Below are 22935 nucleotides of genomic sequence, written 5' to 3' on the forward strand. Positions count from 1 at the left end.
CTGCCTTGAAAACAAGGTTTCAGCAACCAGTTTCTAACCCCAAATGCTACAGTAGTTTTAGAAGCATTTAACAGTTCGAACATGTGCTGGATTTGATCAAGTGTGGTATCCTGAATATCCTACTCTAGTGTCAATGGCTCTGGAGTAATCTAAGTTGTCTCTGTTGTCAGACTGACAGTGCTTACTATCAAGATTACTACTAGAGTTCTTGTTGAGAGAAATCATTCTTCAAAAAATGAATCTGCTTTGATAATGCATTAGGTTTTCTGGGACTTTTAAGGCACTGAAAATCCTTTGGAGACATCTTAAACCCCCACATCAGTGATTCTCAACCCAGGTTGCACCTTAGGAACTTTTTAGCTACAATGCTGAGATCCTATCCTCAATCAACTAAATCAGAATCTCTGGTTGCATGGGGGTCTAGCAATATTTTTTAGAGCTCCATAGGTGAGGATTTGATAATAGAATGCCAATTTCTTTTTTTTTTTTTTTTTTAAAGATTTTATTTATTTAATACAGAGAGAGACAGTGAGAGAGGGAACACAAGCAGGGGGAGTGGGAGAGGGAGAAGCAGGCTTCCTGCTGAGCAGGAGCCTGATGTGGGGCTCGATCCCAGGACCCTGAGATCATGACCTGAGCCAAAGGCAGATGCTTAACAACTGAGCCACCCAGGTGCCCCTAGAATGCCAATTTCTTAAATCAATAGCCTGTATTTGCTTTCATTTTGCTTGAGATTTTTGTGTGACAAAGTTAAACTACTAAGGCTTCTGAATTCCACCCCTAATAAAATCAAGACAGAAGCAGTCAAAAGAACATTCAGAAAGTCAAGGCTTCTGGCATGGGCACATCTACTTTGAAAAAGGATATAAATTAATAAAGCCAGACATTATGATACCAGTTCCCATAGTAGTTATAACTATCTGACTGAAGGTCACTTCCAGCTGTGAAGCACAAGTGAACTAGTCCCCCACTAAAATTTGTCTTTAAACTCTTCAAGTGCTCAGCTTAAAATGCTCTAAAGTTTTGTTCAAAATCCAAGGCCTCCCCCATCCCCTAGACCTAGTGAATCAGAATCTCCAGAGGAGCTAGAGAACCCACATGTTTAACAAACTCCACGTGATTCTATACTGTCGATGGATATTTAAAAGGAGTTAAATTTTGGAGATGGCATAAATGCAGTAGTTAACACTGTCACACTTAATTAGAAACTTGTATTTTCTCATAATTCACTGGGATTACTTTTGTTAAACAATACTAATTTACGGCAAAATATCTGATTCAAAATCATCTCTGCTCAGATTGTGTTCTTTGCCAGTGATATTTCATTTGGAACCAGAAGGGGGAAAAAAGTTATTTCATAGTTCAGTTTTAAGCTTCTCATATAAGTCCTCTTGGTCAATCATGTCTGTGTGCCCATTCCAGCGGTGATAAGCAAGAAGAGCAGCATTGTGGGCAGCAATGGCACTCATCTCCATGGCACTTGCTGCACACTCTATACCATTGAGGTAGTAAAGTCTATCGTGGAGTATGATGGAGGGGCATTTCTCTGGAGGCTTATAATGAGGATAGGCAAGCCATGGCTGCTTCACAGCATAATCATAGGACAAAAAGAGCTTTAATATTTGTTCTTTAGTGAGAATTTCTTGGGAAAAGATCTTCCAAACATATCCCCTATCTGTTAATGGTTGAGGGTTATCACTTTCTGTTACAGAGGACACAATCCCAATGCTGTTAATGAACAAATTTGAATTATCAGTAGTTAAGATTGTACTGAGATCGAATTTGTCTAAGGCTCTAGAGCTAAAAAGAGTTGAATTCAACTGCCCCTTAACTAAAGTTGTCACTATATGTTGGTAGTACTGATGGAATTCCTCAATTGGAGGATCAAAGTTGAGGAAAGTTATATTGGACATTTTTCGATTCAATGGAGTGGCCACCAAGACGATGTCATAGAAGCCTGAACGGGTCTCAGATCCAATTTGGTAAATCACTTCATACATCTTTGTGGGATTTCCTAGAAGAAAGAAGCATACATTTTAGTGTTTCTAGCATACTCTACTATATACCTTCCAAAAATAATTTTATTACCATAGCAGTTTATAAAGTATAAAATAGTTAAAAGAGGGGCGCCTGGGTGGCTCAGTGCGTTGAGCATCTGCCTTCGGCTCAGGTCATGATCCCAGGGTCCTGGGATCGAGCCCCGCATCAGGCTCCCTGCTCCGCGGGAAGCCTGCTTCTCCCTCTCCCACTCCCCCTGCTTGTGTTCCCTCTCTCACTGTGTCTCTCTCTGTCAAATAAATAAATAAATAAATCTTAAAAAAAAAAATAAAATAAAATAGTTAAAAGATAATTCTAAGGAATTAAAAAGTTTTACCGTTTAATATAACTGTGCCAAACTGAGGCAGTTTTCTACTGGAATAGAAATGATACTTTATCAATAAGTACAAAATATGGAATTATACTTTTAAGAATGAGATTATTTTTAAATCCAAGGAGATGTGCCACTGTACTTGAGCACATCTGGGAATATTTCCATGTGGTGCAACATACACAATTTATAATTCCATCATTTGGAATTATAACAGAAGAGTGGTTTTTCTCCCTGAGCAATTATTTTCTAGAGGGTAAATTAGGAACAATAGAATTTCAGGCTCACCTGTATGCTTGGTCCTTGTTTTCTCCTCTATGTACATTACTGAGCCAGATACAAGGTTGCTTTTGGATGCCTGAAGGAGCCCTGAGCAAACAAGTTTATTGCCACCTTCTACTGCCCAAAGGCCAGAATCAGCAGAGGACAATGATACTGCCCCTGTCAGTGGTAGGAAAAAATGTGTTTTAATTTTGACTCTGTAAAAGGCCCTTTACCCACTCTCTTCCCAATTTAGGTGAGTTTTGCTCCAAGACATTGCCAAAAAGCCCCTGGGGGCAAAAATCACAGTGAAAGCTAAGGACTCTCTCCCCACTAAAAATGCACAGATCTACTTATACACAATTTTGCCAACCATGTCTGAGGTTTCAGAGAAAGGTAAGTCTTCTCCAACTCATGGCCTAAGGTTTGGAGCCACCATAGCATCAGGTAAGCCCCTCTGTGAACTAATGTCTATAACTTCCAAGCCCTGGCTTACCCACGAAGCCATTGATGTTCATGCTTTGGCCATAATTGACCCTCATGACAGGTGCAACAATTTCACTGAGGAATTTCTCAGAGAAGCCTGCCTTCTGCAAGGTTTCAAGTAGTGTTCGGTTAAGCATTCCAAGGAATTCGTCCCCTCCTAGAGAATGTAGTAACTTTTCTACACTGCTGAAGGCGTAGTCGTGAGACTGGTAACGGTAGATCCTTTTGAAAAGAAGAGAAGTGGCCATTAAACACCAAACAAGATAAGGGGAAGGGAATTAGCATATTTCCTTCTAATGATTTTCTGTCACGTAAGATGCACCTCAGTCACCATCTTCCCCAGGTATCCCAGAAGCTCTTATCCCCACCCCTACCTCCTCAGGTAGTACGCTGTCCTCTGTATACTCTTCTGCATTAATATGGTCACTGGGAGCACCTTTAAAGAAGTGGGTATGTCCTACGTCTTGTTCTCATTCACCTTTTTATCTTCCAGCAGCAGTTAGACATGTCTAATCTTTCCACCAGGCTTGATCCTCTCCACCCACTCCCTATCCCAACCAAAATGTAGATTGGGATGTTAGTTCACTCCTAACGTTGTACATGTCACCCTCAGTTCATTTAATTTCAAACTTAAATATTTTCACTTCTTTTGCTTCTCCCACCCAAGAAGAAAACCTTACCAGTCTTCACAACATCTCTCTTGTTACTTCATTCTCATTTCCCTGATCTTAACTCAGGATTTATATTAAAACTACTAAGATGAGTAACTGATCTACCTGATTCCAGTTTCTTTTCTTTGAAACATTTATGAATCTCCCAGAAGTCCTAAAATACATCTTTAGTCATTATTTTTTTAATATTTATTTATTTGACAGAGAGCAGGAACACAAGCAGGGGGAGTGGGAGAAGGAGAAGCAGGCTTCCCGCAGAGCAGGGAGCCCAATGCAGGGCTCGATCCCAGGACCCTGGGATCATGACCTAAGCCGAAGGCAGACGCTTAATGACTGAGCCACCCAGGCGCCCCCATCTTCAGTCATTATTGACTTATCAAAAAACAACCCTGCTTACTAAATAAACTCCTGACCTTAAAAAAAGGAGTGAATTTTAGAGCCAAACTCATCAAGTCTAACTCTTTTGCTCTAACTGCAGATAGAGACACAAGTAAAAGGACTTGTCTAAAAGTCACATGACAAGCAGAAGGTTCAAGCACAAGCTGCCCCCTCTGCCCTCAACCACACACACACACACACACAAACTCACACTTACATCCTCCACTTGAACACACCTGACCCATTCACTGATCTCTAAATATGCTCTGCATGTTTCTCCCCAACGCTGCACTAGCTCTTCTCCAACTAGAATACACTTTGGGCTTAACCCCACCTCCTCTGCAAAGTCTTGCTCAACTATTACTTAATTTTTAGAAAATACCACCTAACATTTTCTTGAACTTCATAGACGTCCACATAGTAATTCAAGATGTAATTTTTCAAGTTGTGATACAAAAATGAGAAAGATGATTCCTTTCCCTCAAGGAGCCTACAGTTGGGGACAGATAATAAGGCACATACACAGATAAGTATATGAAACAAAGGAAGAAATAAGTACCAAAGAAAGATCTCTATCTTACATCAACTTTCTTCTCTCAAATTGTAAATTTTTTGAGGAGACAATGTCCCATCCATTTCAATATTACCTACTGTCTAACAGTGTAGTATATAAAACACTGAATACATTTTTGTGGAAGAAACTGATATCCGTGCCCAAACAAAAACTAAAATAACTCCTTCCAACCTTATCAATTGGTTTCTAGTCCCTAGGAAGTTGGAAAAAGTAGAGGATGAAAACACGGAGTTCTTTAGAAAATAGGCTATCTCAAAAAATGAACAATGACCTTTGGCTAACGGTCAGCAAGACAAAACAGTAGCCAATTAAATAACACATATAATATCATAAAGAAATTACTCCCTGCCGCCTCCTGCCTGGGACCCAACCCCACTCCATCAAGCCTCCAGTAAAGGCCTCCTAGATGTGAGACAACAGAGACCATGTAATCATTGAACATGTAACTGTTTTACAATACTATTTGCATTAGAATACATATTTACTAAGAAGTTAGATGTGTAATTTCTGCTAATCGGGCTGCTTTACAGCCTCTTCTTTTTAAACTACATTTGTATAACCCTTAACATTTACTCATTCAATAAATATTTATGAAGCATTAACTTTGAGCCAGGTATTCTAGGTGCTAAAGATGCAGAGGTCAACACAACAGAGAAAAAATGTCTAATGGATCCTGTGTTCTACTTGGGGAAACAGGTAGTAAAAAAATTAATGTGAATAAATTATATAACAGTTTAGAGGATGATAAATGTTAAGGAGAAAGCAAATCAAAAAGGAAGACTGAGAAGGCTTAGAGTTGGTAGAGTTGCAACTCTAAATAAGATGGTCCCCCAAAATAAGTAGAGTGGTCAAGGAAAGCCTAAGAAGGTAACATCTGAGCAAAGACCTGAGGGAGGTGAGAATTGCAGCATCCAGGGGAGAAAATATTTTGATAAAAGAGTGGTGCAAAAGCCTCATGACAGAAGCATGCCTGGTGTGTTCAAAGAACAACGAGGCCAGTGCAGTTTAAACAGATCCAGGAGAGCAGGAAGAGGCATAGTCAGAAAAAAAAGTATTGGGTGGGGGCGCCTGGGTGGCTCAGTTGGTTGAGCGACTGCCTTCAGCTCAGGTCATGATCCTGGAGTCCCGGGATCGAGTCCCGCATCCGGCTCCCTGCTCGACAGGGAGTCTGCTTCTCCCTCTGACCCTCCCCCCTCTCATGCTCTCTATCTCATTCTCTCCCTCAAATAAATAAATAAAATCTTTAAAAAAAAAAAAGTATTGGGTGGGGGTTGGGGGGTTGAGAGATGAAACACTTCTGGAAGGGTGGAGTAAGGACCTCAGAAAATCTACATAAAAGCAATGAGGGGGCGCCTGGGTGGCTCAGTCGTTAAGCGTCTGCCTTCAGTTCGGGTCATGATCTCAGGGTCCTGGGATCTAGCCCCACAGGACCTCCCTGCTCGGCGAGAAGCCTGCTTCTCCCTCTCCCACTCCCCCTGCTTGTGTTCCCTCTCTCGCTGTGCCTCTCTCTGTCAAATAAATAAATAAAATCTTAAAGAAAAAAAAACAACGAGAACACTGGCAAAAATCAACATCAACTTTTTCAAAACTCGGGAAATAAACCAGACTTGCCAAAGTCCCAGGAGTACTTTTTCAAGAGAAATGGCTCAATCTCAGTAGGAACAGTGAGCCCTGTGGCATGTTAACTTGCCCTATTCCCATTCCCCTCAGACCAGCAAGGTAGCCTTCAAAACCAGCAGTCTTGCAACTATAATACCTGTGAAACCTACAACCTGGCAGCCACAAGAGGATAGGACAGGTTTGGAGCTCCTCCAAATCCCTATCCCCAGGGAAGTGCCACTATTTGGCCTATCTGACAGCTCACTGAAAAACTCTATCCTTGGGGCTTGTCTCAACTTGACCTGATTCAGAGCTTGATCTGTACAAACAGCCCATCCTGGGGGCATCTGTCAAAAAAAAAATCAGGGGCAATTTAAAATCACAGCTACCCGAGGTTGTGATAACAAGTGGGGCTAACAAGAGGCTGATCAAAAGACTTTAAAAAAAAAAAGAAGAAAGAAAAAAAACCTAGGGAATTAAAAACACACATTCTTGGTGACCCAGAAGGCCATGACTATGTACAAGGTTATCACGTGCCTAGGAAAGACCTTAGAAGGCACTAATGTCACCTCTGGTTGACCTTGAGGCCTTTTTTTTTTAAGATTTTATTTATTTGACAAAGAGCAAGCACAAGCAGGGGGAGCAGCAGACAGAGGGAGAAGGAGAAGCAGGCTCCCCGCCGAGCAGGGAGCCCTATGCAGGACTCAATCCCAGAACCCTGGGATCATGACCTGAGCTGAAGACAGATGCTTAACCAACTGAGCCACCCAGGTGCCCCTGACCTTGAGGCTTTGAGCAAGCAGGAAGTAAAGGCTAAAGTAGACCACCTGCCAGAGCACTGAAAACTTACCCCCCAACACACAATTAAGTGACTATGCATGACAAAGAATACAGACTTCACAGAATTAGTCCCAGAAAGTGACCAAACTAACAACAACAGTTTCTGAGGTAGCTGGGAAATCTGATTTCCAGAGTTGGCATATAATGTTACTTTAAATGTCCCGTTTTCAACAAAAATCATGAAACAATCAGAAAAACTATGACCCAGAGGCGCCTGGCTGGCTCAGCAGGTACAGCATGTGACTCTCGAGGTTGTGAGTTCAAGCTGCACACTGGGTGTGGAGATTACTTTAAAATTAAAAAAAAAAAAGGAAAGAAATTGGGGCACCTGGGTGGCTCAGTTAACCAGCCAACTCTTGATTTCGGCTCAGGTCACAATCTCAGAGTCCTGAGATCAAGCCCTGAGTCGGGTTCCTGGGATTGAGTCCTGCATCGAGCTCCCTGCTCAGCAGGGATCCTACTTCTCCCTCTCCTCATGCTCCCCCTGCTTGTGCTCTCTCACTCTCTCTGTCAAATAAATAAATAAAATCTTAAAAAAAAAAAAAAAAAGTTTTAAAAGCCCTATCTCCAAATATAGTCATTCTGAGGTACAGGGGGCTAGGGCTTCAACCTATGAAGGGGGTAGGGCATAATTCTGCCCATAATAAACAGGAAATAAAAAATTAGGAGATAAGATTACCTATGTCAGGTCTTTCAAGCCATTGTACAGATTTTGGCTGTTAGTCTGCATGAAATAGCCACTGAAAGTTTGTATTTTTAATTTAAATTCAAGGTAGTTAACATATAGTATAGGGGCGCCTGGGTGGCTCAGTCGTTAAGCATCTGCCTTAGGCTCAGGTCATGATCCCAGGGTCCTGGGATTGAGCCCCGCATCGGGTTCCCTGCTCGGCGGGAAGCCTGCTTCTCCCTCTCCCACTCCCCCTGCTTGTGTTCCCTCTCTCGCTGTGTCTCTGTCAAATAAATAAATAAAACCTTTAAAATATATATATATATATATATATATAGTATGGGTTTCAGGAGTAGAATTTAGTGATTCATCACTTACATATAACACCCAGTGCTCATCCCAACAAGCCCTCCTTAATACCCACCCCCATTTAGCCCATCCCCCAACCCACCCCCCTCCAGCAACCCTCAGTCTGTCCTTTTGTTTTTTTAACCTTTTATTTATTTGTCAGAAAGAGAGCACAAGCAGGGGGTACAGCAGGCAGAGGGAGAAGCAGGCTCCCTGCTGAGCAAGAAGCCTGATGTGGTACTCAATCCCCTCATGACCTGAGCCAAAGGCAGACACTTAACCGACTGAGCCACCCACGCATCCCTCAGTTTGTTCTCTTAACTATAGAGTCTCTTATGGTTTGCCTCCCTCTCTGTTTTTATGTTATTTTATTTTTCTTTCCTTTCCCCCATGTTTATCTGTTTTGTTTCTTAAATTACACATCAGTGGAATCATGATATTTGTCTTTTCTCTATTTCACTTAGCATAATACACTCTGGTTCCATCCACATTGTTGCAAATGGCAATATTTCATTGTGTGTGTGTGTGTGTGTGTATCCACATCTTTGTCCATTCATCTGTTGATGGACATTTGGGCTCTTTCCATAATTTGGCTATTGTTGATAGTGCTGCTATAACTGGGTGCATGTGCCCCTTCGAATCAGGACTTTTGTATCCTTTTTTTTTTTTTAAGATTTTATTTATTTATTTGACAGAGAGAGACACAGCGAGAGAGGGAACACAAGCAGGGGGAGTGGGAGAGGGAGAAGCAGGCTTCCCGCCGAGCAGGAAGCCTAATGTGGGGCTCGATCCCAGGACCCTGGGACCATGACCTGAGCCGAAGGCAGACACTTAACGACTGAGCCACCCAGGGGCCCCTTGTATCCTTTAGATAAATACTAGTAGTGCAATTGCTGGGTCATAGGGTAGCTCTATTTTTGCCACTAAAGTTTCTGAGCAGAGAAGTAATATGATGACTCCTAGATTTTTAAAAATACCTCTTTGGCTGCTATGCTGAAAACAGATAGTGGTAGCACAAGGGCAAAAGCAGGGAGGTGAGTTAGGAGGTATATTAGTTTCCAGTTGCTACTATAACAAATTACCACAAACTAAGTGGCTTAAACAAGACAAATTTATTATCTTATGGTTCTGCAGGTTAGAAATCCAAAAGTCAATTTCACTGGTCTAGAGAGTCAAGGTGACAGCCAGGTTGGTTCCTTCTGGAAGCTCTGAGGGAAGAGTCCATTTTCTTGCTTTTTTCAGTTTCTGTAAGTCACCTGCATTCCTTGGCTCATGGCACCTTTCTGACATCATTCCAACCTCTTACTTCCATCATCACATTTCCTACTACTCACTCTGATCCTCCTGCCTCCCTCTTATAAGGACTCTTGTGATTACACTGGGCCCACCTAAATAATTGGGAATAATCTTCCCATTTCAAGATCCCTAACTTAATCATATCTGCAAAGCCCCTTTTATCATGTAAGGTAACACATTCACAGGTTCCAGGGATTAGGGTGTAGACATCTTGCATGGGGAGAGAGGCATTTGATTCAGCCTACCACAGGGAGCTATTCCAACAATACAGACGAGATAATAGTGGCTTGCATCAAAGTGGTAGAAGCCATGGTGGTGAGAAGTGGTGAAATTCTGGATACATTTTGAAAACTGATAGGATTAAAGATAGACTGGATTTGGGAAAAGAGGAAGAGAAAAGAGTAAAATATGACTCAGTATATTTGTTAGGAGTAACTGGAAGGAAGAAAGGGTGTTTATAAAGCCTTTCACTGTGAATCCTATCAGTCTCAGATTAAGAAATGTTAAGGATCTAATATTTCCTCAGAAACACACTAAGTGCTAGAGACAAGAATGAGCTTTAACCTAGCCCAGAAACCAAGATATCTCAACAGAAAGCCATCACTGAACCAGAGGATTCAATTCAACAAACATCTGAGTATCTACTGTATTCTAATTATTGTACATACCATAGAACAACACAAGTGTGTGGGTGCTGTGCTCCATATAACACTTATGGGATGTTTGAAAAGAAATGAATGGCAACTAGAGATTTAGGGGAAGGCTTTGCTGAAAGGGCTGAGAAAAGAGATTGGACTCTGGAGTAAGGAATAGCATCCAACTAGAAGAAATGCATAAATAAATGCTCAGAACTGGAAATTAACCTGGAAAGTATGGACAGCAGGGGCTACAGGATTTCCACCCCAAGCAGCTCCACCAACAAGAAAATGAATGCATACTCGCACGGGTGTGGGGTGTTGCCTATCACCCTCTTTCAAATGTCATGGTTTACTACTGTCACATGGGCCTTCGCTCACACTGTGCACTCTGAAAGGGAAGCACAAAAATGACAATGTACTTCTCCAAAGCTGGTCAGCAAATCCCCCAAAAGTTTTTCCAGAAGGGGACCCAAATGGATTTGTCATATACATTGAAAATAGGGAGAAAAAAATTTGAGCAAGGGCTTTAGGTTTCTATACTATTCAAAGAAAGAAAAAACTCAAGAATATTATCCAATTGCACATTTTAACCTAATATTTGCAACTTTGACTATAGGTAAGATTCACTTGAGGTACTTTTAAAAATACCAATGCCCGGGCGCCTGGGTGGCTCAGTCGTTAAGCGGCTGCCTTCAGCTCAGGTCATGATCCCGGGGTCCTGGGATTGAGCCCCACATCAGGCTCCCTGCTCAGTGGGAAGCCTGCTTCTCCCTCTCCCACTCCCCCTGCTTGTGTTCCCCGCTCTCGCTGTCTCTGTCTCTGTCAAATAAATAAATAAAATCTTTAAAAAAAAAAAATACCAATGCCCATGGGCACCTCAGTTACGTGTCTGCCTTTGGCTCAGGTCATGATCTCAGGGTCCTGGGGTTGAGCCCTGCATCAGGCTCCCTGCTTAGCGGGTGGCCTGCTTCTCCCTCTCTCACTCCCTCTGCTTGTGTTCCCTCTCGCTGCATCTGTCAAATAAATAAATAAAATCTTTAAAAAAAAAAAAAAGATTGATTCCAATGTGCAGCCAGGGTTGAGAACTACTGCTTCACTGAAATGCGGGGGAATCTGTTGTTCCAGATTACTCTTTGGCAACCTCTGTTGTTCCCAATTCTGATTTTTGCAATATCCCAGAGTATCTCCAGCATGGGGTGATATTACAAATACAGTTGACCCTTGAAAAACACAGGTTTGAACTGTGCAAGTACATTTATACATGGGTTTTGTTTTTTGTTGTTATTTTTTTTTCCAGATATATACAGTGGGAGTACCATAAATATATTTTCTCTTCCTTGATTTTTTTTTTTAAGATTTTTATTTATTCATTTGAGAGAGGGAGAGGGAGAAGCATACTCCTCGCTGAGCAGGGAGCCCGACACGGGGCTCGATCCTAGGACCTGGAGATCATGACCTGAGCCGACGGCAGACACTCAACCATCTGAGCCACCCGGGCACCCCTCCTTATGATTTTCTTAACATTCTTTTCTCCAGCTTCCTTTATTGTAAGCATTAGACACAGCATATAAAATATGTATTCATTGACTGTTTATGTTCTTAGTAAGTCTTCCTGTCAACAGCAGGCTATTAGCAGTTAGGTTTTGGGGAAGTCAAAAGTTACACACACATTTTCAACTATGCAAGGGATTGGCACCCCAACCCCCCCAAATTATTCAAGGGTCATTTATTTAATAACTGGTACAGCATTCAACAGGAAGTAGACTGATGACAGCACTAGAACTGAGTCAAGATTCCCTGCTGGTGGCGGGGGGAAGGGGTTTGGAGAGGAGGCAGACAGGGAGGAGCAGGAACACAGCTATGTCACTAGTCCAGCAGTATTTAACTACTTCAACAACTGGCACATGCTGGCTCAATACCAGCCTTCTCGCCAGCCTTCTCATAGGATATGATAAAATTACCAAAATAAAATTTTTCTGTTCCTGATTTATTGAAAGAAACAGAAATGTAGGGTGCATGGCCCTTTGAACAACATAAGGATCAGTGCTGTATAATCAAATATCAAAGACCAGAGGTAGGCAGTGTAATTCCATAAAGTAGGGGAACTGTTTTCTACAATCAAAAATACGGATGCCTGGCTGACTCAGTCAGAAAAGCACGCGACTCTTGATCTCAGGGTAATAAACTTTAAAATCAAAAATAGTATTATCCTGGGGCACCTGACAACTGGCTCAATCCATACAGCGTGCGACTCTTAAATCTCTGAGGTCACGAGTTCAAGCCCCACATCGGGCATAGAGTTTACTTAATCAAAAAAAAAAAAGTATAATCTATCCCATCACTGCATTTATTTCACAGTTCTTTTTTTTAATAAAAAATTTTTTTTAAGATTTTATTTATTTATTTGACAGAGAGATATATAGCGAGAGAGGGAACACAAGCGGGGGAGTGGGAGAGGGAGAAGCAGGCTTCCCGCCAAGCAGGGAGCCTGATGCGAGGCTCAATCCCAGGACCCTGGGATTACGACCTGAGCCGAAGGCAGACGCTTAACAACTGAGCCACCCAGGCGCCCCTATTTCACAGTTCTATAATATCCAGAATTCACTTTAAAAGTGATTTCTTAATTTCTCACAGGGCAGTTCTCTACATGTCAAGTAAGCCACGGGTAAGAAAATTTACATAGAAGCTGTATCTGATGCCATCTGAACTTGATTTTCCTGTTGAGCATGCAGCAACATGCTACCTTCCTTCTTTACAAACTGGCTATCTCTACACAAATTCTATATATTTTCTTAGTCATGGTTTACTGCTTGTCTCTCTACTACAATGTATATTCTTTGAGGACAGGGACATGTTCTATTCTACATCCTCCGGACCCAGAATAGTGCCTGGCACATAATAGGCAGTCAATATTTGGTAAATGAATAAATGAATGACTACTTTAAAACAATCTGCACTGTAGCTGACCTTAATGTGCCCACTGGAAAAGTGTTTGAGGAATTGACCTAACAACGATGTCTAGAAAGAGAAATCCCAGGGGTACCTGGGTGGCTCCGTCAGTTAAGTATCTGCCTTGGGCTCAGGTCATGATTCCAGGGTCCTGGGATCAAGCCCCACATCGGGCTCCTTGCTCAGGGGGGAGTCTGCTTCTCCCTCTCCCTCTGCTGCTCCCCTTGCTTGTGCTCACTCATGCACTCTCTCTCTGTCAGATAAATAAAATCTTTAAAAAAAAAAAAAAAAAGTGGGGCGCCTGGGTGGCTCAGTCATTAAGCGTCTGCCTTCGGCTCAGGTCATGATCCCAGGGTCCTGGGATCGAGCCCCGCATCGGGCTCCCTGCTCTGCAGGAGGCCTGCTTCTCCCTCTCCCGTTCCCTCTGCTTGTGTTCCCTCTCTTGCTCTCTCTGTCAAATAAATAAAATCTTTAAAAAAAAAGAAAGAAATCCCAAACTACCATAAGTTACAAAAACTAGAGTATATTTATCCTACTCAATCCTTATATCTGTCCTTGTCAATACTGGGTCATATATGACATGTAATTTTACCTTATTAACAATTATTTTACTACACTGAAACTCATAGTAATGAAATATCATTAGCACTTACAAGTTAAATTTCTCCAGCATCTAAAATTGTAAACCAGCATAAAAATTAGCACATGCCGGGGCACCTGGGTGGCTCAGTCATTAAGCGTCTGCCTTCAGCTCGGGTCATGGTCCCAGGGTCCTGGGATCGAGCCCCACATCAGGCTTCCTGCTCTGCGGGAAGCCTGCTTCTCCCTCTCCCACTCCCCCTGCTTGTGTTCCCTCTCTCGCTGTCTCTCTGTCGAATAAATAAAATCTTTAAAAAAAAAAAAAAAAAATTAGCACATGCCAACGGCCTTAAAAAAAAAAAAAATAGGCTGACTGCATATTTCAAGGTTAGACTGGTTATTTTATATCATTTTTCCTAATTACCAAAGCAAAACACATAGAAATATTTGAAAATACAGAAAAAAGAAGAAAAAGTGGCACCTGTTATATTCTCACTACCTGGAAGAGTGCTGGGATTCAGTATCTCAATTTAAATTCTTGGGGCACAGAACCAATACTCTGCCTCAGGCTACTGGCTCACTGAAACATCATGTCACAATTCATTAAATTAAATGAAACATCATGTCTCATTTAAGTTTTGTGATCCTTTCTACAAGCTTTTTTTTTTTTTTTAAAGGTTTTATTTATTTATTTGACAGAGAGAGGCACAGCGAGAGAGGGAACACAAGCAGGGGGAGTGGGAGAGGGAGAAGCAGGCTTCCCGCCAAGCAGAGAGACCGATCCGGGGCTCGATCCCAGAACCCTGGGACCATGATGTGAGCCGAAGGCAGACGCTCAACGACTGAGCCACCCAGGCGCCCCTATAAGCTTTTATACACATTACCTCATTCACCTATACAACACCAGCACAGTGCAGAGATTAAGAGTGAGAACTCTGGGGGCGCCCAGGTGGCTCAGTCAGTTAAGCGTCTGCCTTCGGCTCAGGTCATGATCCCAGAATCCTGGGAGAGAGCCCCTCGTCAGGCTCCCTGCTCAGCAGGGAATCTGCTTCTTCCTCTCCCTCTGCTCACTCTCTTTCCTTTGCTATCTCAAATAAATAAATAAAATCTTAAAAAGCGAGAGAGTGAGAACTCTGGAGCCAGAATACTTGGGTGGGAACTCCAGCTCCACCACTTACTAGGTTGGTGTTCTTGCACACTTGAAACCTCTATGCCTCCACCTTCCACATCTGTAAGAAGCTAATAACAGTACCTTAGAGAGCTGTCATAAGAATTCAAGGAGTTAACATTTGTAGAGCACTTAAGTGTGTGTGGCAAAACTAGGGGCGCCTGGGTGGCTCAGTCATTAAGCGTCTGCCTTCAGCTCGGGTCATGATCCCAGGGTCCTGGGACAATAAATAAAATATTAAAAATATTTAAAAAAAAAAAACACTAAGCATTTGCAAAATACATTTTCTTTCTTTTTTTTTTTTTTTTTACTTATTTATTTGACAGAGAGAGAGATAGCGAGAGCAGGAACACGAGCAGGGGGAATGGGAGAGGGAAAAGCAGGCTTCTTGCCGAGCAGGGAGCCTGATGTGGGGCTCAATCCCAGGACCCTGGCATCATGACCCGAGCTGAAGGCAGACGCTTAACGACTGAGCCACCCAGGCGCCCGCAAAATACATTTTCAAAAGCAAAAATTACTCTTTCAATATTCAAGTGGATAAACGGTCTGCATATTTTATGCAAACCATTTACCTAACAATCTGACAAACAGGCCTTACAGTTAGGTAGAGAACTGTTTCAAGAAATAAAATTCCTGAAGATCATCTAACTAAAAGGTCTTAGGGTAAATGGAAGGGGAAAAAATTACCTCATAAACTTGTCCAATATGTCCTCTACCCACATGTGCATTCGGAGGGACTGAAATCCATAGTGCCAAATTAGTTTAATCATGTTAATTATAAACCAGCTGCTCTCCTCAAACACCAGAGTCTCTCCGTTATACACCCCCATTAGGCCACCAGAGCTCTGAATAGTAAAGAGACCTGCAAAAACAGAAAGGGTTAGCTAAACTCAGGGTTTCTATGAAAGAAGATCATCTGAAGCTAGGGGGACACTCTGAAGTGCGTGAATTCTGGGCTTCCCCCAGTTCTCAGAAAACATATTAAAGGAGCTCTATCTTTAGAACAGTGTGTAATACACTATTCATTCACTACACTGTCCTAAAGCAGATCTCTAAAGGAAGGGTCAGATGGTCATGCACATATATCAAAATCAGACTGGCTATTTTTAGTTGAAAAAGACTAAAAAGTCAAAGGAAAATGTCAGAACACAAACTGAATTCAATTTAAAAACAGAAATGTTGGGCGCCTGGGTGGCTCAGTCAGTTAAGCATCTGCCTTCAGCTCAGGTCATGATCCTGGGGTCCCGGAATCAAGCCCTGCATCGGGCTCCCCGCTTAGCAGGGCGTCTGCTTCTCCCTTTGCCCTTCCTCCTGCTCATCCTCTCTCTCAAATAAATAAAATCTTTTTAAAAAATTAAAAAAAAAAAAAAAACATCAGACATGAATATTTGCAGCATTAACTGCTCCTGGCATATATTTGCCCTCATAGAGGAAAGCAGCTCAGGAAGCATCCACAGGAGATGTGGAAAGCAGCAAAGGGAAAGGAGACATCCCCATTCCTGTATGAATCCTATTTTGCATAACTGGCTATTTCAGATAGCAAAAATGACATAAGGCGGCAAAAATTACACAATATTCTCTGAGCAAAGGGCCTGCGGAGGCCTGCCAGACTTCCCCCAACCTGTCCAGCTCCTCTGCTGGCAGGGAAGCAGTCAGATGTCCCAGGTTCTAGGCACATGTCTGGACCCATACCTGTGTGAGTGACTTTATGCTAGACACTGAAAGCCTCTGGGCCTCATTTTCCCAGCTGTAAATGAGTACACAAGGTTTCTGCTAATTCAAACCATTCTTTGATTCTTTAACATGAACCCAGAGGTTTAAGAACTAAGAACAGCAACCATCCCCACCCGCCCCCCCAATGGCTGTAATTCCAGATAACTGAAGATACAGATAACTAGTGTCCCATTACGGGAAAGTGGCTCCTAACTAAGCTTGCACTAATTGCTAGCAGCAAAGTGAGGAAAACCGTTTTACCAACTTCTCTGTAAAAGACAACAAGGCGGAAAAGTTTCAGTTCCCTATCTGATAAACATATCCATGGATGGTCACACAGAAATCTGCTTAGCTCTAAGAACAAATTACATACCCAGGTCCTTGACAAAACGCTTCATGTGCAGATTTAAAGGATGGATGACAGAACCTCCTGCCTCATATTCTTGCCCTCGGACAGTCATTGTGGCCAGGCGGCCTCCCACCTCTCCTCTTTCAAACAGGTCAATCTTCACATCTTTCCCAAATTTCTGCCGCAGATAATAGGCTGCTGAAGTGCCACCAATTCCAGCTCCAATAATTGCTATGGATGGAAAAAAAAAGGAACAGTTTCTTTCCTTCTTACCCAGCTATGTGGGTTTTGTTTTTGAATAACAGATGTTAGTCAAGACTATTATCACCAATTTAGGGAAGCTGGGGACCCAGAGGCAAGTGACAGTTGCTGAAGATAGAACTCTCTGAATCTGGACAGACACGGCCCTCGGACAAAAGTGGTAGTACATTAATGTACAAATTGACATTGGATTGGGGGGGGCAGATCCCCAAAGGTTCTCATAGTTCTTTGTTGAGACACCACTGGTTCTGCACAACCTTCTTCGTGCCCAAAGCATGGGAACAGAGGAGGTGGGCCTTTCCAGCACGCATTTTAAATAAAGTGGCCACCATTTTTGCCAAGATTTGTTCTGTCTCATTAATATAAATGGGTTAGGGGCGCCTGGGTGGCTCAGTTGGTTAAGTAATTGCCTTCGGCTCAGGTCACGATCCTGAAGTCCCGGGATCGAGTCCCACATCGGGCTCCCTGCTCAGCAGGGAGTCTGCTTCTCCCTCTGACCCTCCTCGGTCTTATGCTTTCTGTCTCTCATTCTCTCTCTCGCAAATAAATAAAATCTTAAAAAAAAAAAAAAAAATAGATGGGTTAATGCCCCCACAAAACAAAGCTTTAAGGGGAATAAGAAAGCAAACCAAACGCGACAAAAACCAAGACTGAAACTTGAGAGTGGATTATTTCGGCTGTGTAGTAGTCCTAGGTAGAGAAATTGTGCAAGCTAGGGCCTCTGGCACCAGGCCGACCTCAGCAAAGTGGAAGGGGGTAATGGGGTTCCAGTCCAGCCTATCAAGGGAAGCAGACGGGTCAGCTTGTTTGCACTGCTCTGCGTGCTGTGACCGCGTGCGCCTGTCATCCGCAGAGCGAGGCGGCCGGTCGCTCCAGAACCAGAAGACTGGCCTCCTAAAGGTGCAGCAAGGGAAGGAGGCGAGAGGGTCCTCGGCCTCCGCAGACCCCCAGACCTCCAAGACAGGGGCACAAGGGGCGCTTGGCGGCCGCCCGCCCCAATACTCCCTCCACCGCCCATTCCCCTAATGGGCACATCGACAAGGTCCCAGGAAGACACGGTCCCTGGGGCACCGACAGCGACCCTGAGTCACGAACTGAGAAGACTTTGACCTGCGCGGAGGATTCGGCGCGCGCGGCCTGGTGGACGTCGCGGCCGCGGGGCCTGGTGCACTGCGTAGCGGCCGCCCGGCGCGGGGCGCGCTCCCGCACCCTTTCCGTGCCGTCCCCCGCCCCCGTCACCTACCGATCTTATCTGGCGGGGCCCGCAGCTCGGCGCTCCCGGGGCACCCCCAGCTGCACAGCAGCAGCCACAGCCCCAGAAGCGACGAGACGAGCTCCCCAGCCACGAGCCCCATGGCTCCCGGAGCGCGGCCGTCCACAGGAGCGCCCTATAGTCCGCGGCTGCTATGAGTCTGCGCGCTTCGCACGCCCCGCCCCCGACCGGCCTCGCCCCTCCGAGCCCCGCCCAAGGAGCGGGGTGTCCCTTCAGGAGCTTCCAAGCATGGTCCGCTCGGTTCCCAAGCATGTCCCGCCCCTTCGAAACGCACCCTACTTCTGGGACACACCAGAGGCACCAGGGGCACCAGAGGCGGAGGCTCACCCCAGCTCGCCACCTTACTCCCCTTCTATTCAGGTGGAGCATTCACTTCTTCACTAGTGACTCTTCTGTCTTTTCAGTCTCTGCCTGTCAGAGAATGCACAAAGCAAATCGCTGTCAGACCCATGGAGCAACAAATGCTTACTGAGTGACCACTATGTTCCGGGGACTGTTGGGCATAAGATGAATGGGTAAACAGTGATCGCTGAAAGGGAAAATGAGGGCGACCAGGGATGGGTGGTCCAAGGTGGAAAGTAATGGTAGATATGAATAAAAGTAATGTGCCCGTATCACACAGTAGAGCATTATGCAAGCATTAAAAAGAATGTAGGACCTATCCTGGTATTGTTAGGTGAGAAAAACTAGTGGCTGAGTGATGGGTATTATAAGATCCCATTTTGTAAGTAAAATACCCCACCTCCACTCTTCCCCCGCCCCGCCAAAAGAAAACAAAACAAAAAACCAGTATGTGAACATGAAGAACAGTGTGGATGGAAGGAACAGAAGTTGGATAAAAAGAAATATTGAACTTGGAAAAAGGGAGTATAAAACCCAGTGCAAAAAGCATTCATTCAGGGCGCCTGGGTGGCTCAGATGGTTAAGCGTCTGCCTTCGGCTCAGGTCAGGATCCCAGTGTCCTGGGATCGAGTCCTGCATTGGGCTCTCTGCTAGGCGGGGAGCCTGCTTCTTTCTCTGCCTCTGCCTCTCTCTCTCTCTCTCTCTCTCTGACTCTCATGAATAAATAAATAAAACATTAAAAAAAAAAGCATTCATTCATTGGACAAATATTTATTGAGTTCCTACTAAGTGGCAAGCAATGTTCTAGGTGCTTGAGAAAAATCAGTGAACAAAACAGATTTTTTTAAATATTTATTTTAATTGAGCTGATATTCTAGTGGAAGGAGATATGGTAATTAGAACAAATAAGTAAATGATGTATTATACAGAGTGGAGTAAGAAGAATGAGGAATGGGTTACAGTTTTAAATAAGGTGGTTGGGGTAGGCCTCATTGAACAGGATAGCATCTAAGCAAAAGCTTGCAGGAAGTGAGGGAGTGGGTCAAGCAAATATCTGGGGAAAGAGTTTTCTAGGTAAGGAAAATACCTGGCATGTTTGAAGAACAGCAAGGAGGCCAGTTAAGCAGAGAAAGAAAGGGGGAGTGAAGGTGGTGTTAATGAAACAAGATGCAAATCATACAAGGAATAAACACTCCTAGTTAAGAACATAAAAAGATGAAGAGTAAGCCCCATTTTTCACTATATCTAGAAATTACAAAGAAAAAACTAAACTCTCTGTGTCTTTTACTTTCCTTTTTCCAAACTACATTATCCTCACAACACAATTACCCATGCATTAAGCCTACTAGGCCCTCAATAAATGTTTGTTGGTTGATTAGAATGGACCATGTTAGTGACCTTGACACATGTGTCATCTTTGGAAGCTTTCACTGCTGCTGCTGAAACCTTGGGAAAGAGTTTACTGAAAGAACACTCAGTGGGCACCTGGGTGGCTCAGATGGTTAAGCGTCTGCCTTCGGCTCAGGTCATGGTCCCAGGGTCCTGGGATCGAGTCCCACATCGGGCTCCCTGCTCCTTGGGAGCCTGCTTCTCCCTCTGCCTCTCTCTCTCTGTCTCTCATGAATAAATAAATAAAATCTTTAATAAATAAATAAAAAGAAAATAAAAAAAGAAAAGAACACTCAGTGAAGAGACAGTGTAAAGGACTTGCAAAGTGGAAGGTGGGTCAGAGGCTTTCTCATTCCGCACTCTTGCCCTTTCAAAGTAACACTGCCACTTTAAAAACCAAAAGGTTTTTAAAAAGGTCATAGAGGGGAAAATGTTACCATATATATGGAGAGTAATAATAAGGTAATATAGCAAACATTCATACAAAAGAGTGCTGCTCGAAAAAGCAGACTCCCCTCTAGGAGACTAAACACTTTACTAAGGTTCTGTACTTGACCAAACTCCAGCCAGCCTCCTCTGAGCAATCTACTCCACTAGGCAGGCCTTAGTCTTAGCCTATTAAGACTTGAACAAAACACTAACAATTTCTAACAGCTCAAAGCTCTGTCCTTGGGATGACCCTAGCTACCTTTAAAGTGCCTGTCTGAGAAAACTCAAGGCTGCCAAGACTACTGTTTGTTCCAGCCAACACATCATGATAGAGTCCCTGTCTCATAGCCTCTGTGGGAGGGTAGGAGCCTAACTGAGAAGCACTAGTTACCACCCTTTCTCTCAAGTTTTGTAATCTTTTCCTTCCTGGACTCTACTGGGCCCCTGCTCATCCCCCTCCCTATACCTACATTCTCCCTTCAAAATGCCAGGTCACATCTGTACAAATTGAAGTTAAGTTCAGATTATGCTAGAATCTTCCCTATTGCAATAGTGTATTACCGATTAAGAGCTGGCTTTGCTTATCTTTGATAACACTTAAATCTATAATTCTGCCACTGCTCCATGTTTCTTTTTCTTTTCTGAAACTACCTTGAAAAAATTCCTTTTCATACCTTCTTACCACCTTACATCTCACTTTTTTCATATTCTAAATAAACTAAATAAAATTTATTCCTTGTTAAGCAAGACAGGAAATTTAGAAACAATATAAGAAAATATAAACATATTTGACTACATAAAACTTAAACATTTTCAGATGGCAAAAGATAGAATTTTAAAAGTTTAAAAAAATAATACACCAGAAAAATATCTGCCACTAATATGGCAGGCAAGATTGCGGTATATGTTGCAAACATACAAAGAGCTCTGCAAATTGATAAGAGGTAAACAACTCAATATAAATACAGACTGTATAAATAGGCAAGTCACAAAAGAGAAAGCAAGTGCCAATGCTCAAAAAAACAAAACAAAACAAAACATACATGAATGGGAGCATTGGGTAAATGGGAAATCTCTACCTTCCTCTCAATTTTGTTGTAAACCTAAAACTGCTTTGAAAAAATAAAGTCTTTAAAAAATGAAATACACATGAAGAGATGCTCAATTCTAGTAGTAGTTTAAGCAAAAGTAAATTAAAGATATACCATTTTTCATCTTTCATATTAGCAAAAACTAATAAGACTGACAGCTTAATGCAGGAGAAAATGAAGTGGAATGGATGGGGATCTCTGGAACTGACTTTCAAACATTGTTGTGGGGTGTGAATGACTAAAAACTTTTTAAAAACAATTATCTATTAAGATAGATATATATATAGATATACTGTCTAATCAAAAAATCCCACATTTGGGAATCTATTCTAAAGAAAAAAAGAATAAGGGTGCCTGGGTGGCTCAGTCGTTAAGCGTCTGCCTTCGGCTCAGGTCATGATCCCAGGGTCCTGGGATCAAGCCCCGCCTCAGGCTCCCTGCTCCTCGGGAAGCCTGCTTCTCCCTCTCCCACTCCCCCAGCTGTGTTCCCTCTCTCACTGTGTCCCTCTCTGTCAAATAAATAAAAAAATCTTAAAAAAAGAAATAAAAGAATTAGTTATAAGGGTATATGTACCCAGATGCTTATTGCAAAATTTTTTGTAGTGGAAAAACAAAACAAAAACAGGGGTAACCTAATGTCCATCAATACCATTTATGGTCGTTTATTCAATTTAACAAATACTGTGGCACTTTCATTTTATAGACTATTTTGCAGCTACCAAAAAAGCAATAAATTAGATCTGTATTGGTTCAACTGGAAAATATCTATGATGTAAGTTTAAGTGAGAAAAGAAAGTTGCAAAGTAATATCCATGGACTAACCACATTTTTTAAATAAAAATCCCAAGTACTTAAATACATTTGCATTTGTATGATTGTAAAATAAGATGTGGAAGCCGACTGACTAATCTTTTTTTTCTAATTTTTTTTTAAAGATTTTATTTATTAGTCAGAGAGAGAGAGCACAAGCAGGGGGAGCGGTAGGCAGTGGGAGAAGCAGGCTTCCTGCCAATCAGGAAGCCCGATGTAGGTAGGACTCGATTCCAGGACCCCGGGATCATGACCTGAGCAGAAGGCAAACCCTTAACGGACTGAGTCACCCAGGCGTCCCACCTACTGACTTATCTGTTAACATTAATTACGTCAAGAGGGGGAGAATGAGGGAATTATTAATCTTTTCCTTATTTATCTATATTGTTTCACTTTTTTTTTTTTTTTTTAAGGATTTTATTTATTTGTCAGAGAGAGAGTGCACAAGCAGGGGGA

The 22935-nt window shown here is 42.8% G+C and overlaps 1 protein-coding gene across 1 annotated transcript; it reads right to left on the reverse strand.

Annotated features, from left to right (window-relative positions):
- Positions 1 to 607: 607 nt before the first annotated feature.
- PCYOX1 (prenylcysteine oxidase 1) lies at positions 608 to 18560 on the reverse strand. The gene is made up of 6 exons (XM_032410764.1): positions 18389 to 18560; positions 16909 to 17115; positions 15510 to 15684; positions 3126 to 3337; positions 2657 to 2809; positions 608 to 2014 (listed from the first exon to the last, which is right to left on the reverse strand). The coding sequence occupies exons 1-6, from the start codon at positions 18498 to 18500 to the stop codon at positions 1356 to 1358; spliced, it is 1518 nt and encodes a 505-aa protein (XP_032266655.1). The 5' UTR covers positions 18501 to 18560; the 3' UTR covers positions 608 to 1355.
- Between the last annotated feature and the right edge of the window lie 4375 nt (positions 18561 to 22935).

The sequence above is a fragment of the Phoca vitulina genome, unplaced genomic scaffold (genome assembly GCF_004348235.1).
Source record: "Phoca vitulina isolate PV1807 unplaced genomic scaffold, GSC_HSeal_1.0 scaffold12, whole genome shotgun sequence".
Taxonomy (NCBI): Eukaryota; Metazoa; Chordata; class Mammalia; order Carnivora; family Phocidae; genus Phoca; species Phoca vitulina.